Raw genomic sequence first — 14,786 nt, forward strand, 5'->3', positions numbered from 1 at the left:
AGCGCAGCGGGGAGGGCGGTAAACAGCCGCGATTGCGTAAGGCCGGGGCTGCCGCCGCGCTCCCGCGTCACCCGCGCTCCCGTGTCACGCATTGCGCACATCCCACGGCGGGGGTGGGCGGCCACGGCCAGGAGGGGCCGTGGGGCTGCCAGCTGCCACCTGCCGGGCACGGCGTGGCCGGGGTCGGGGCGCTGACGGTCGCGTCCGCCCTGCGTGGGGCTGGGAGGGAGCGTTTGTGGACGCGGGGAGGGGGTCGGCACGGACGAGACAGGAGGAAGCGTCTAGGGCCGGGGATGTCGGGGGACCGGGGCGTCCACGGGGGAATGGGCACCTGCAGGGCGAGGGGCGGCCGGAGGAGACCCGGGCATCCGGGCACGGAGGGGCGCGGCTCGTTTCGTACCCCGCCCGCCTCCTCTCGGCACGCCCCCCTCCCAGGCGCGGCTCCGCCCCTCCCGCGATGGCGGCGCTGCGGGCGCTCTTGGTGGCCGCCGCGGTGGCCGCGTGGGTGCCGGGGGTCGCGTCCGGCCCGACCCCTCCGCCCCGCAGCGCCTCCGTGCTGCTGGAGCCCGGCTCGGGCCGGCTCCGCGTGCTGCCCGGCCGCCAGCCCGCCGCCGTCGCTTGGGCCGAGCTCACCGACCACATCCAGGCCGTCGGGTAAGGGCCCGGGGCCGTGCGGGAACGTGCGGGGCAGCGCGCGGCCGCCCGGGCGCTCCTCGCTCTGAGCGGTGCCCCACGCTGCAGGTGGGCGTTCCTCGAGGTGTCCGCCAACGCGTCCTTCAACGACAGCCTGCAGGCTTACGCCGCGGGGTTGGCCGAGGCCGCCGTCACCGAGCAGGTGCGGGGCGCGCGGCGCGGGTGCGGGGCGCGGGGCGGTGCCGGCGGCGTTGGGTGCCAGCGCCGTGTGCGCAGCTCATCTACATGCACTGGATGAACACGGCCGTGGGCTACTGCGGGCCCTTCCGCTACGAGACGCAGTACTGCCGCCGGCTGCGGGGGTACCTGGAGGCCAACCTGGCCTGGATGGAGGAGCAGATGGGCTCCGGCCGCGACCGCGCCTACTGGCACCAGGTGAGGCCGTCCGAGCCAGGACCGGCCCTCGGGAGCCGACCCCGCACCGCGGCCCGAAGATAACGTCCGTCCCCGTCCCGCCCCCCCCGTCTCCCCGCCTCCCCCCAGGTGCGCCTGGCGCTGCTGCAGCTGCAGGGCTTGGAGGACAGCTACCGCGGGCGCGTGGCCCTCCCCGCCGGCCGCCTCTCCCTCTCGCCCTTCGGCTTCCTGTAAGGAAGGGGTCCGCCCCCGGGCCGGGCACACCGAGCCCCCCCACCCCGGGAGCGGCGCTCGGTGCGGGTGCCCCGGCCCGACGCCCCGCTGCCCGCAGCCTGCTGCAACTGGGGGGGGACCTAGAGGACCTGGAGGCGGCCTTCAACCGCTCTGCCCCGCGGCGCCCGCTGGGCTCCGGTTCGTGCTCGGCGCTGCTCAAGCTGCTGCCGGGCCGCCGGGACCTGCTGGTGGCCCACGACACCTGGGCGCCCTACCAGTCCATGCTGCGCCTCATCAAGAAGTACACGCTGCCTTTCCGCGCCGAACCCGGTGGTGCGTGCGGGGCTGGGGGCTGCTCCGTGCCCCCGCCTGCTGCCTGACCTGCTCTGCTCCCCCAGGCACCGCCCGCGTCCCGGGCAGCGTCCAGGTGTTCTCCTCCTACCCCGGCACCATCTTCTCTGGAGATGACTTCTACATCCTAAGCAGCGGGCTGGTAAGTGCCGCTTACAGCCCTGCGCCCCCCGCCGGCCCCGCTCAGTCCTCCCGTCCCCACAGGTCGCGCTGGAGACCACCATCGGGAACAGCGACGAGGCACGCTGGCGGTACCTGCGGCCCCAGGGCAGCGTCCTGGAGTGGCTGCGGAACATCGTGGCCAACCGGCTGGCCCGCAGCGGCGCCGAGTGGGCGGGCATCTTCCAGCGCTTCAACAGTGGCACGTGAGCAGGGTCGGGGCGGAGGGGAAGAGCGTCCCCTCCTCAGGGCGGCCACCGAAGGTCACTGTGCCTTCCTGCAGGTACAACAACCAGTGGATGCTGGTGGACTACAAGGCGTTCTCTCCGGGGCGTGCTGCCCCGCAGCAGGGCCTGCTGACGGTGCTGGAGCAGATCCCGTGAGTGCCTCTCATCCCCCAGTGCCCAGCCCGCAGGCTGCCCAGTGGGCCGAAGTGGGCTTCCTTTGCTGGTGGTGGCCCTTTTGCCAAGGTGTGACAGCAGTGGGGCTGCTGCTGATGGCTCTCCTGCATGTGGGCCCCTGACACCCTGCTCGAGACCCCCAGGTGGGTTTTCTCTCATCCCTGCTGTGCTTTGCCTTCTGCTCTGACTGTTGCCATCCTCCTGCCACAGGGGCTTGGTGATGGTGGCTGATAAGACAGAGCTGCTGTACCAGCAGGGGTACTGGGCCAGCTACAACGTGCCGTAAGCTTTGTGCAGCCTCACCTTTCTGCCCTACCATCCCATGCTGAGGGCAGGGGAGGCTGACTGTCCCTGCCCCCCATCCAGGTACTTTGAGGAGATCTTCAATGCCAGCGGGAACCTGGAGCTGGTGCAGAAGTATGGTGACTGGTTCACCTATGACAAGAACCCGCGCGCCCAAATCTTCCGCAGGAACCAGACTCAGGTCCGTGATGTGGACTCCATGGTCCACCTGATGAGGTGGGTGCTGGCCCCAGGGATTTTCCAGCCCTCATGTCAGATATTCACCGGAGTTGTCGTGTTACTTCCTGCACCCTGTCTCTCTCCCTGCTGCCCGGCAGGTCCAACAACTACCTGCAGGACCCGCTGTCGCAGTGCCGGGGCTGCGACCCGCCGCACAACGCTGAGAACGCCATCTCCGCCCGCTCTGACCTCAACCCAGCCAACGGCACTTACCCCTTCGCTGCCCTGCGCCAGCGCTGTCACGGCGGCACTGACACCAAGGTGGGCACAGCCCTGGTCCCTGCCGTGCCGTCACTTCCTGGCACTCACATCTCCACATTCCTCCCCCGCCAGGTCACCTCCTTCGGCATGGCCCGCACCTTCGGGCTGGTGGCTGCCAGCGGGCCGACGTGGGACGACGTGCCGCCCTTCCGCTGGAGCGCATCGCCCTGCAGCCACCTGCTGCGCATGGGCCACCCCGACCTCTGGAGGTTCCCTCCTGTCAAGGTCCGATGGGACTGAGCCGGCGCCACGCCTTTTCCTGTTTCTGCAGGATGGGGGGGCTGCAGGGAACTGCCCCCCGTGTTTTTCTCCCCGTGCTTCTCTCACCATTTGCTGCTCCTGTGCCCCATCTGTGCCACTGCAGCTGGGGTCGGTCAGTGGGCTCTGACCCCGGACCCAAAACCAAGCACGGAAGGAAGGCCTCCCACAGGGCTCCTCATTCTGGAAGATGGGTTCCAGGAGGTGGGGCTGGTGCTGGGACAGCTGCATGGCAGGGAGGGGTGAATGGCCGGGGTTGGTGTAACAAATAAAATGCTCTGTGTGCAACGGAAATGCTGGAGGCTGCACTTCATGCTCTGCCAACGTTCTGAGGTGCGTGCTGTGCTGTGGTACCCCTGCGCAGGGATGTTGTTCTAGCGTGCTTCCCCCTCTGCTGGGTGCTGCCCCAGGAGCATAGAGCAGTGCCTGCAGTGCAGTGCTGGGACACAGCGGCTCGGGGTTCTTGGCCTCTGCTCAGACTGCTCAGCGATGACTCCCTCGGGTTCCTGGCAGCAGCAGCAGCAGCATGCACAGCTGGAACAGGCAAGGGAGCAAGCCTGCCCCAGGATAGGGTGACCATCCTTGTCCCTTTTGTTTCCCCTCCTCAGCCACCTGTGTGCCCCCCCAGCCCCAAAACCTGCAGTGCAAAATCCTCTTACTGCAGCTCCCTTGATCAGCTCCATGTGGTGTGGCTCGTTAGGAATAACGAGGTAATTACTGAGGGATTAATGAGCTGACATTAGACAGTGCTTTGAAGGTACGAGGTTCCCACCAGGTCCAGGCTGGCTGATGTCCCACAGCCTCGGACCTGGTTCTGTGTCCCCGTCATTCCAGGCACACACTGGCATTTGTCACCTCCAGAACAGCACAGCCCTGTCCTGCCAGGACCCATCCTGCTCCTCCCTGCCTAGGGCAGAGCCAGCTCTGAGTGTGTGGGGCTCACCTGGAGGTTGATGAGAAGGGGCCATCCCTGAGCAGAGCAGGGCTGCTGGCCCCACAGCAGTGCAGCCCTGCCAGGAGCCCTTCCCCCAGCTCGCTGTGACTGGGACACGCTGTGCCAGTTCCGGTGCCAACGAGCCGTGGTACGGCTGCCTGGAAGGGCTGACTGCCGTCCTGGGCCAATGGAACAAAGTCCTCAAATCTGCTGGCAGAGTACACTGCTGACAAAGGACCCAGGGACGCAACCGCAGCCCCTCTGAAGTCACTTTGCCCTCCTTGGTCCCCAGACGTCGTTCTGGGACGTGCAGTGAGCCCTGCACCGGCTCTCACGTATCGCCCTGCAGTGATGGCAGCCCAATACGGGGGAGGTGAGAAGACCTTCCACATCGTGTCCCCGCTCCTGGAGAGCCTAACCCTGTCCCGGGCAGCAGGGACCCAGGTCTACATGAAGCTGGAGAACGTGCAGCCCACCGGCTCCTTCAAGATCCGGGGCGTCGGGCGCCTCTGCCAGGAGGTGGGTGTGCTACGTGGCTGTGTGGCCTCGGGACACCGTGGATACGTATGGCCACGTCCTTCCTCTGTCTCCTTCCCTCCCCGCAGGCTGCCAGGAAGGGCTGCCGGCACTTTGTTTGCTCCTCAGGTAATTGAGACCTGCGTGGGCCTTGGGGGGGCTATGGGATGGGGGTGCTGGGGAACACCCCTGTGCTCCCAGCCCCTTGTCCTTGTGCCTTCCCACCGGGTTTTGGGGCTGGGGCTGGGTGTCCCCTCTCTCCCCTAGCAAAGTTCATCCTTTGGGTCTGGGATGAGCTGGGGGATAGGGGGAGGGTGGAACTGCTCAACCCACTACTTTTGGCAGGGGGGAATGCTGGCATGGCTGCAGCGTACACAGCCAGGAAGCTGGGGCTGCCGGTCACTGTGGTGGTGCCCAGCAGCACCGGCCCCAGCACTGTGCGCAGGCTGGAGGAGCTGGGGGCAACAGTGGAGATCTATGGGAAGGTACGGCACCCACACCCCAAACTGTGGCTGGGAGGGCATTGCGGCCCTCTGTGAGGCTGTGGGCGTGTTCAGACCCAATGCCTGCATCACCCACACCCTGCCTGGATTTCCACTGTCCTCATGGCATCAAGGGAGGGGTGATGGGGATGGCGCACTGGAGCTGGCTGCAGCCCCACTGAGTGCCCACCGCCTCACAGGTGTGGGATGAAGCCAACCAGAGAGCCCTAGAGCTGGCGCAGAACGAGGGCTGGACCAGCATCCACCCCTTTGACCACCCCTTGCTGTGGTGAGTGCCATTCGCCCCTGTGCTCTGGACAGGACACAGGCAGCCACCCACTGTTTCCATCCCACAGGCAGGGCCATGCCAGCCTGGTCCTGGAGTTGAAGGATGTGCTGGACACAAAGCCTGATGCCATCGTGCTGGCGGTGGGAGGTGGAGGGCTGCTGGCTGGTGTGGTGGCCGGGCTGCAGCAGGTGGGATGGCTTGATGTCCCCATCATTGCCGCTGAGACCTGGGGGGCCCACAGCTTCCATGCGGCGCTGAAGGCTGGGCACCTCGTCACCCTGCCCGACATCACCAGGTGTGTGCTGGTGTCAGCATGGGGGCACCTTCATCAGCATAGGGGTCCCCAATGTGATGGGACATAGAAAGTGCAGGGGGCTTCACCTCTGGTGCATGTCACGAGTTGGCAGGTCTCAGCCAACGCTGTGGTGGAGCCCCAAGGGGACAAAGGGTCCCAGCGTTACTCTGACTCGTTCTCCAGTGTGGCCAAGTGCCTGGGGGCCAAGACTGTGTCAGCACGGGCGCTACAGTGTGCCCAGGAGATCCAGGTCATTTCTGAGGTGGTGGAGGATGCTGAGGCCGTGCGCGCTGTGGAAAGGTTTCTGGGTGAGCGGGGCACAAGGACAAGGACTTGTAGAGGGGTGTGATGGCGACAGGCACTCAGCATGTCTCCACCCTGCAGACGACGAGCGGATGCTGGTGCAGCCAGCGTGTGGTGCAGCACTGGCCCTGCTCTACTCGGGGCGACTGCAGCAGCTGCAGCGTGAGGGACGCCTGGGGACCCCGCTGGGCCGTGTGGTGCTGGTGGTCTGCGGCGGCAGCAGCATGACAGCCACACTGCTGAGGGACCTGAAGAACCAGCTGGGCCTGGAGTGACTCTCATGCCACCCCACAGCCACCCCGTGCCCCCCTGTGCTGCAGTGATGGCTGCTGGATGTGCCCCGCTCCCATCACTGAGCAGGATGGGGAAACTGAGGCGTGGTGGCGTTCCTCCCTCCGCCCCCAGCAAATGGCCCTGGGGACGGCCGCGTCCCTTGAGCTGCTGCTTCTGGCACCGACCACGACTCCCCACTCCAATTAGCAAATGCTCCCTCTGACTGATTACTTTGCTACCGTCTCAATGCATTACTCTAATGCTTATTAACTTTTACAATCTTCTTCTGTTCCTGCTGCACCGTCTGCAGCCACGTGGTTCCTTGGCAGGGCCGTGGGGCCTTGCTCTTGCCTGTGCTCCCGGCTCTGAATGGTGTCCAGTTTACCACCACTGCTCCAACTCACTTCAGTTGATCTATTTCACTCCAGTGTCCGTTCTGCCCTTTCCTTCCACAAAACCCCTCTCAGCCTCCTCCTGTCCCTCCGGAGCAGTTAACAAGGCTCCTTTTGCCCAGCCGCCTCCCAGGAGCCCCCTCCTCCCCACTTTCTTTTTTCCCTTTTCCCCAGTAAATCCCCTCGGCCTGGCAGGCCCACACCATGCTTCCCAGAGGACCCACCCCATAAATCAAATAGCCACCGCTCCATTGTGGGCAATATCTTATGTAAAAACGTGTTTCTAGGGAGCGCCGGAGGCTGGAGAGTCTTATTACAAGGCACACCATTAATTATAAGGACTCAGCCCAACCTCCTTCCACAATTTTTTATCCTGGGTCCAGAACCAGATTACTTTCCAGCTTCTGCACCCCAGTCTCCTCACACAGAGCCCCCACTTCACCCCAACTTCCCCCCCTGCAGCCTGGGATGGGTGCTGCGGGTTGGTGTACCCCGCAATTAGCGGGGCAGTAATTACACAATACTCATAACAATAGCAGCCAGCGCGTGCCCTTGTGCTCTGTTTTGCAGCCCTCCTAATGGCAGTGGCAGGGGGTCTGCCGGCCCTCACACTGCCCATACACATATTGCTCCGGGGTCCCAGCGGGTTGTACTGTGCCTCAGTTTCCCCCATGCTGAGTGCTTCAGGTGCCCCCGGCTTGGCTGCGGCCCCTCATTACCACTCGTCATGGCACAGGAAGGATAAATTCCTCTGCTTGGCTGAACAGGGAAAATACGCAGCGAGGTGGCTGCCTGTCATCCATCACCGGCTCTTGGTGGCACCACCACGCCGGGACTTAAAATTCAGGTCAGAGAGAGGGGCTCTTGGAAGCCAGCGAGGGAAGGTAATTTATTCTGTTTATATCTTTTTACTACAAGACAAGGTGGGGGGGACGGGGGGGGAGGCACATTCTTGCCTTGATTTTGCATTTTAAATATTAGCTCGGCGCCGCTCATCGCTCAAACCCCACAATGAAAGGGACCAGGTGCCGGAGCAGGTAACTAAAATGATTTTTATTCACATTGAACAACACGAGCTGGTCACACTGACAGCCTCTGCAAGAGGCAGTGGGGACAGGAAACCCACGCTCAGAACACAACTTTTTTTCTTCCTTTTCCATTCTCTTTTTTCCTTTCCCCCCCACCCCACTCTATCCTCTTTCCTTCCACTCACCGCCACCCTTTCCCAGCCTCCAAAATAGAAAAAGCTCTGAGCTTCCGATGACTAAGAGTACAATAAATAATCAATAAACACAAAAACATACTTTATTTGTTTCTCCTTTATACAAAATAAAGAAACTAGAAGCAAAAACTATAATACATCCTCAGACCGCGGGGCCAGGGGGGCTCGGCCCTCCTGCACTGCCGCACTGCTCGGGTGGGTTTTGTTCTCTCCGTTTTTCTGTTTGTTTGCTTTTCCCATTTCTGCCTCTTCCCGGGTTTCCCAAGCTCCGCGCACCCCCTCCTTCCACTCCCCTGCTCATCCATCACCAAAATTTCGGTATGAAACCACCTCCTCCTCGGGGATAAAACAGGAGCAATGGGAACAAGGGCCCGGGAGGGGGCTTAAGGAGCGTCCTGCTGTCCCCCATTACCCCCACCGTTATGCTCGGATGAACGGAGGAAGGGGATAATTAAAATGGGTGCTAATTAGCGAGCGAGGAGCCCCGCGGCAGCCCCCGCACCGGTGGGACCCGTGTCCTGGCGAGTTCAGCTTTGGTCCGAGAGCGGCGGTTCCGACGCGGCGGGGGGAGCCCCTGGCCGGACGCGCTTCGCCCCCCGCTCCCCCACTCATAACAGCACGGGGATGCGGAGCGGTGCGGGCGGGCGGGGAGGTAGCGCGGTGTCCCCGCGGGGGGAGGAGGGAGGGGCGCGGTGGGAGGATGCGGTCGGACGTCGGAGCGCGGCCGCGGCGTCGGGGGGGGCGATATCCGTCGATGGGGCCGCGGAGAGCCGTGCCCCGGGGCTGAGGGGCGGGGGAGTCCTCCCCTTCGGCCCTACCACACCGCTGCCTCGCTCAGCTCCGGGTTGGGGTGCGCGAGGGCCCCGCTGTAGCCGCTATTGCTGGACATGGAGAAGGGTGGACTGGGCCCCCCGCTGAAGACCTCCCCCGGGATGGGGTGCAGCGAGCCCGTCATCCCCGGCTCGGGGCTGGGGGTGTCGGGGTGCGAGATCATATCCGTGTACCTTTGGTTTTCTGAGGAGTGGTGTCCGCTTAGGGGGGGCTCCAGGGGTCCCAGGGGCGTGGAGCCGGGTCCTGAGTTCTGAAGGTAGCTGGGGTCGGCCGGGGACTGGGCCTGGGAGGGGGGCCCGTGGGGGAAAAAGTCATAGTTGCCTCCCGGCCCGTAGTAGTCACCTTGGTAATCTGCAAAGGTGGGGAAAGGTTGGAGCCGGTCCCTGAGCCACCACCCCGAGCACCTGCGGGAAGTGGGGCTGCACCCCCACGCAGGGACGGGCATGCTTCCCCCTCCTCCTCTCCCCTCCCCTCCCCTCCCCTCCACTCCCCTCCCCTCCCCTGGGGAGCTCGGTGCTGCTGCAACGAAAGTGGGGCTAAGCAGGGAGAAAAACGGGCACCTCAGCACTGATGATGGAATGGAAAGTGGGGAGGTGGAGAACAGGAGGGGCTGGGGGCAGCCCCGGGGGGAGAAGGTGGGCATAATTTCGTTCTTAATTACAACTAAGAAAAATATATGCGTCTATATACCTACACATACATATACATGTATGCATGCATTTATAAATACATAAAAGTTATATACATATCTAATAGGAAGATATACATAAATGAGATACATAAATAAAGGCGAGGTATAGGAGACATATAAAAATAAAATGTGGAATACTTATATATGTGAGGAAAAATACACATCGTATCTATATATATTAGCTATAGAGGGGTTCTGGTAGTGGTGGGGGCAGAGGGGAATTGGTGAGAGCTCTTTGCCCAAAAGTGGGATATATTGTCCCAAATGCTGTGGGGTTCCCTGTCGCACCCCGTCCTGTCGGGGTGGTGGTGACCTTCCATATGCTGCAGGCCCGGGGCGGTAACTGGGACAAATGCAGCCTGAGAGGGGCACAAAAACCCGCAGCTGGGGCTTTGTTTCCAGGGAGAGGGGCCGCGCTGCTGCCACCGCCACCCCTGCCACCGCCCCGAGTCCGGGCGGCAGGGGAAAGGGAGAGCCGAGAAGGGAAGGAACAAAGGCAGGGAAGGAAACGGGGGAAGAATGCGGTGGGACGGCACGGGGACGGCGGGCCCAGCTCCCTCACCTCCGTAGTACGTGTAGGGCGTCGAGCCGAGCATCTCGGACTCGTCGAGGCGGCCGCCCAGGGGCCGCATCCTGCGCGGGCTGCGGAAGAAGGCGTGCCGGCGGGCGCCCAGCGCGCTCAGCTGCTTCATCCGGCGCTCCTTGGACCGGCGGTTCTGGAACCAGACCTGAGGCCGGGCCGGCATCAGCACTCGGGGCCGGGTTGCCGTGGGGACCCCAAGTCCTCGGGGCCAGCCCTCCCCACTTAGGCCAGGGATGGATGGGGGCAGGGATGGGATATCTCGCTGGAAGGGATTTCCCAGCTTGAGGTTGTTTTCACACTACCCCCTCCTGATAACACCCTGGGAGGCAAGGAAAGGGGTCATTAAAGCCCCGGCACCTCACTGCGTCCCGTGGGGTGCGCCGTCCTCACAGCCTGCCTGTGCCCGGGCAGTTTTCTCCAATGGGGGAGCCGGACAAAGGAGGGGATAAACGGGGGGGTCACGGCAGGAGGCGGGGAGGGGGCTGGAAGCAAGCTGGCCGATGGGGATGGGAATAAAAGGGAAGGGCGGTGCAACAGCCTTCCTCGGGGGCATTCTCCCTCCAAAGCGCAGCTCTGCTGGGGGAGGGGGAATCTGCGCTCTTTCCCCCCACATCTGGGCACGTCTGGAATGCGCACACGTCCCGCGGGTCCTGCTTCCCTCCGCCGGGAGCTGGGCCGCCTGCAGCAGAGCCGGAACGTCCTCTCCTATTAACGCCGCTAATAAAGCCCATTAATCCCTACATTTCCGCAGGGATTTTCTTGCCGGGGGGATTGGTTGGCAGTGCCGTAGTAAGGTACAGGGCTGCCTGCAGGGCGCAGTGGCCTCTCCTTTTCTCCACCTCCTGTTCTCACATCCAGGGCCCTATCCACATCCCCATCCCTTCCCTGCTGCCACCCCAAATTCTGCTGTCCCGGATCTGCGCGGGTCACGTTGGTGATGTCACGGGCCGGCCCAGTGACATCATGGGGGGCAGTGGGATGGCTATGGAGTGGCCGTACCTGGATGACCCTCATGTTGAGGCCGGTCTCCTGGGCCAGCTGCTCGCGGATGTGCCGGGTGGGCTTGGGGGTGGCTGCGAAAGCGGCTTTGAGGGTCTCCAGCTGCTTGGCCTTAATGGTGGTGCGGGGCCCTCGCCGCTTGGTGCCCGAGTTCTGCTCCTCATTCTCGTTGTTGGTGGTCTCCTTGTCCGAGGAGGTGGAGTTGTCCGTCTCCTTGGTGTCGTCCTGCATGGGGTCCTGGAGATCCGGGGACAAACTCCTGTCTGTACATGAGGACACTGTAAAGGAGACCCAGAGAGGGGGTGGGGGGATGGGGGGGTGGATGGCTTAGGAGAGAGATCGACCCCCCTCTCCACTGCCCTCCCCTTCCCACCGAGCCAGGATGCTTTTCAGGGGAGGGGAGGAGGTGCTGGGCAGCAGCAAGGGGTGCAGACGCCGTTGCCCCCGAGGAACCCTGAAGCACCCCAAAGAACAATGAGCTCGGGCTGAGCATCTCACAGTTTGGCCCCCTACATATGAAAGGCAAACTCGGCAGCAGCCCCCCAACCCACTGCTGCACAGGGGCCATGCAGCCGGGAGGGGGCAAGTTGGGGAGGGGTCGTCCCCACCGAGCACCCCACAGCCTCTGGCGCTTCCCCTCTCCCCCCACGCCGCGCTTCCCACACCGGGAGCTTGGATGCGCCGCTGGGAGAAATGCAAGAATGTATGGGCTCGTGGGGGGCTCCGGTCACTGCCTTGAACCTGGCTCGCCTCCCCCAGCCGCCCCCCCAGACCCTGATGCCGGCATCACCCAGGCCAAGCTCTACTCGCCTCGCTCGCAGCAGCGGCCCCACTGACTCGCGTGGCAGGATCCGGCCCCGGGTGCTGGACGGAGAAAGAGCCCACGGCAGGGGGTGAGCACGGGCGGCCGGCACTGCTGGGCCAGCAGGAGGGGGCCTGATCCCGCGGTCCTGACGCAGAGACAGCTTCCAAGGAAGTCAAATGGGAGCTTTGCCTCTGGGTGAAAGGAGGCGAAGGATCAGGCCCTTGGCGCGGGGGGACCGGGCAGCCTCGCAGGGGGGGTCCCGGGATCGGAGCGTGCGTGGGGGACTCGGTGGGGGCAGCCGCGGGCTCAACGCGTGTCTGCGTCCCGCGGGAAGCACGAGGTGAACGCTTGCATCCCAAACCCCCTCCCGGTCCACGGGGCGCTGTAGAAACCTCGGCAGCGGCAGCGCCGGGAGCGGCGCCGGGAGCGCTGCGCTGCCCGTGGGGAGCGGGCAGGACTCGGCCCGGTGCGGTTCGGTTCCCCGGGCTGCGCCGCTCGTACCTGAATTGAGGCTTCCTTCCTTCAAACTGGGAGAGTTCAAATAGTCCTCTTTGCAAACAAATTTGTTTTCGTCTATGATATACAGTTCCTCGCCCGTGGAGAGCTGCTTGTTGCAAACCATGCAGGTGAAACAGTTCAGGTGGAACACTTTGTTCCGGGCTTTCCGGACTAGGTCGCTGGGGGAGATGCCCTGGGAGCAGCCGGCGCATTTGGTGCCAAACCTCCTGGAGGGGAGAAAGGCGAGAGGTGAGAGCTGGGACGGGACCGCGTCGCTCCCCTCGCGTCTCCGAAGCCCCTATCCCCACCCCATCCGAATCTCGGTTTTCGGGTTCCCAGAGAGGTGCAATGGGGCCGCCCCAAAAGGCGAGGATTTCTTTCTCCGTGCCCACCGGGGCAGAATTTCAGTCTCCGCGCGCTCCCAGCACATCGCTGCAGGACCGGGGGGTGGCAGCGGCCTCGGAGCCGGGGGCAATTCGGGGTGCGGGGCGGAGCGCCCTGCGCTCCACGTTGTTTTTTTTCTCTTCTTGGAACTGCCGCTTTGGAGAGCTCCGGTTTCCCTTCTTCAGGAGATGCTTTTATTTTTATTTTTATTTTATTTTTTTCCAGGGAAGGCGAAAATTCAGAAAACGAACTCCCCGAGGGAAAAAAAAAAAAAAAAAAGAAAATAAAAAACCTTTCACGGCGGCTGCCAGGCCCGGGGGGCACCGAGGCTCTCCTTTTCCCTCTTGGCCGCGGCATAACTTCAGCCCCCCGCGCTGCTGCCCGTGACGTTGATGTAGTGAAGGCATTACAAGTCGTAAGTCATTTTCCCCTTCCCATGCTGGCCCCTAATTTCCTCCTCGGCACCTTATCGCAGTCATTAGGGGCGTTTAAGGTGCGGCGCAGCGTGGGGGCCCCCGGGCTGGAGCGCTGCACGAGGAGCGGCGTTTAGGTGAAGAAAGACTGCGGTGACGGTCGAGAGGGGGAAAACGACCCCAGCCCTGAGGCCCCCGGGCCTGCTGCGAGGCGGAGGCGGCGGCAGAGCGGGCCACTGGCCCGGCTGCTTTCGGAGACAAGGTCACCCGGGGTGGGGGGGTGAACGGCCTCGCTCGGGATGCAGCGCAGCCGCGGACACAGCGGGGCCGGGACCGCGCCGGAGAGATGTGGCGAAGACCCACGGAATAGACGGGTGGAGATTGGAGGGGTGCCCCCAAGCGCCCTCCCTCCCCCACAAGATCCCAGAAGGAGCCCCAGAGTTCTGCTACCCCGCCGGGCTGGGAGCGGCGGTTCCGCAGTCTCTGGAAGGGCTTGTGATTGCTGGGGGCTCACTCACCTGAAGAAGTCATTCTTGCAGTAGAGTTTTCCTTCCCTGGAGAAGCATTTCTCGGTAAGGTTGCATTTGCACTCGCAGCACTGGACGCATTTAATGTGCCATGCCCTGTCCAAGACGTTCAGCAGGAAGCGGTCCAAAATCGGCCTCTCGCAGCCCGCACAATGCACCATCATCACCGCGCCGGGAAGGAAACGCGCAGACGAAAGGAATCAACCCCGCGCCGGCACACGACGGGGTCTCAAAAATTCAGACGTCGGGAAGAAAAATGCTATTAAAAAAATAAATAAATCCCAAAACCCAGAACAAACCAAACAAAAAAAAAATAGTAATAATAATAATAATAATAATAAAAAGATAGACTAAAAATAATTAAAAAATAAAAAGAATTAACAAAAAAAAAAAATCAGAAAAAAAAATCAGGGAGGGAGAGCGGAGCCGCTGTCAAGTTCTTCCCCCTCTTCTCTCCGGAGCCTCGGTAGGAAAAAAGCAGTGCCCCGAGCGAGAGAAGCCCGAGCCCCCCCGCGGAAGCCCCCCGAGTCCCTGCGGAGCGGGCGGGGAGCGGCGGGCGCGCTGCGTGCGGGTGCGGGAGGGGTGCATGAACGCCCCCGCAGCGGCCGGCGGCCCCGGTGCCTCGCTGTGCTCCGCCGCCGCGCCGCCACTCTCATGCTGTCCCCATCGCCAGCTTTGTCCCCCGCCTTAGTAATTCGCGCATCCTTATTCAGATTTGGTGACGTGGGGGCCCGCGTCGGGCGGGCGACGGCCAATGGCAGCGCGGTGGCCATGGCAACCTCTTAATTTATAGCATATCTAAATTGGCTCCAGCCTTGTGCTTGGCACAGAGGGAAAAAAACAACGCGCCTCTATTGTTGAGGGTGGCTTGTACCTGCGCCGCCAAGTGAGTACGCACCTGGCCTGGGGTGCCGGGGGGGCTCTGCTCAGCCTTTCTCTCTCTCTCTCTCTCCTTAATTCTCTCTTTGATGGGGATGCTCGTTCCGGGGGTCCCGAGCGGGGACGGGGCGGCCGTCACCTGTTCTGTCACTGTTCGCACCACTCCCGCAGCTGTTCCCCTCTCAGCCCGCTCTGTGCCCGGGGTGGGCGGTGAAAGCACGAAAGGGGTGAGGGTGGGGGGGGGGGGGGGAGGAACCC

The 14,786-nt window shown here is 63.0% G+C and overlaps 3 protein-coding genes across 4 annotated transcripts; 2 read left to right on the plus strand and 1 right to left on the minus strand.

Moving 5' to 3' along the window:
• The first annotated feature begins 442 nt into the window (after window positions 1–442).
• Window positions 443–3,506, plus strand: PLBD2 (phospholipase B domain containing 2). The gene is made up of 12 exons (XM_031592076.2): window positions 443–654; window positions 742–835; window positions 910–1,068; window positions 1,177–1,277; window positions 1,379–1,593; window positions 1,659–1,753; window positions 1,816–1,976; window positions 2,054–2,149; window positions 2,382–2,453; window positions 2,538–2,690; window positions 2,792–2,954; window positions 3,027–3,506. The coding sequence occupies exons 1-12, from the start codon at window positions 458–460 to the stop codon at window positions 3,192–3,194; spliced, it is 1,674 nt and encodes a 557-aa protein (XP_031447936.2). The 5' UTR covers window positions 443–457; the 3' UTR covers window positions 3,195–3,506.
• An 88-nt stretch (window positions 3,507–3,594) lies between these two features.
• On the plus strand, window positions 3,595–7,961 carry SDSL (serine dehydratase like). The gene is made up of 7 exons (XM_031592077.2): window positions 3,595–4,665; window positions 4,752–4,791; window positions 5,008–5,147; window positions 5,345–5,433; window positions 5,501–5,728; window positions 5,912–6,036; window positions 6,113–7,961. Exons 1-7 carry the CDS (start codon window positions 4,498–4,500, stop codon window positions 6,304–6,306), a joined length of 984 nt encoding a protein of 327 aa, XP_031447937.1. The 5' UTR covers window positions 3,595–4,497; the 3' UTR covers window positions 6,307–7,961.
• Window positions 7,962–8,732: 771 nt separating this feature from the next.
• Window positions 8,733–13,841, minus strand: LHX5 (LIM homeobox 5). 2 transcript variants are annotated; one of them, XM_090152622.1, is made up of 6 exons: window positions 13,641–13,841; window positions 12,329–12,552; window positions 11,833–12,018; window positions 11,023–11,300; window positions 10,003–10,168; window positions 8,733–9,100 (listed from the first exon to the last, which is right to left on the minus strand). In XM_090152622.1, the coding sequence occupies exons 1-6, from the start codon at window positions 13,811–13,813 to the stop codon at window positions 8,733–8,735; spliced, it is 1,395 nt and encodes a 464-aa protein (XP_090008748.1). In that variant the 5' UTR covers window positions 13,814–13,841. The 2 variants fall into 2 exon arrangements, with proteins under 2 accessions (XP_090008748.1, XP_031447917.1); XM_031592057.2 differs by lacking the exon at window positions 11,833–12,018.
• Window positions 13,842–14,786: the final 945 nt, after the last annotated feature.

The sequence above is a fragment of the Phasianus colchicus genome, chromosome 18 (assembly GCF_987193195.1).
Source record: "Phasianus colchicus chromosome 18, bPhaCol1.hap1.1, whole genome shotgun sequence".
In the NCBI taxonomy this organism is placed as follows: domain Eukaryota; kingdom Metazoa; phylum Chordata; class Aves; order Galliformes; family Phasianidae; genus Phasianus; species Phasianus colchicus.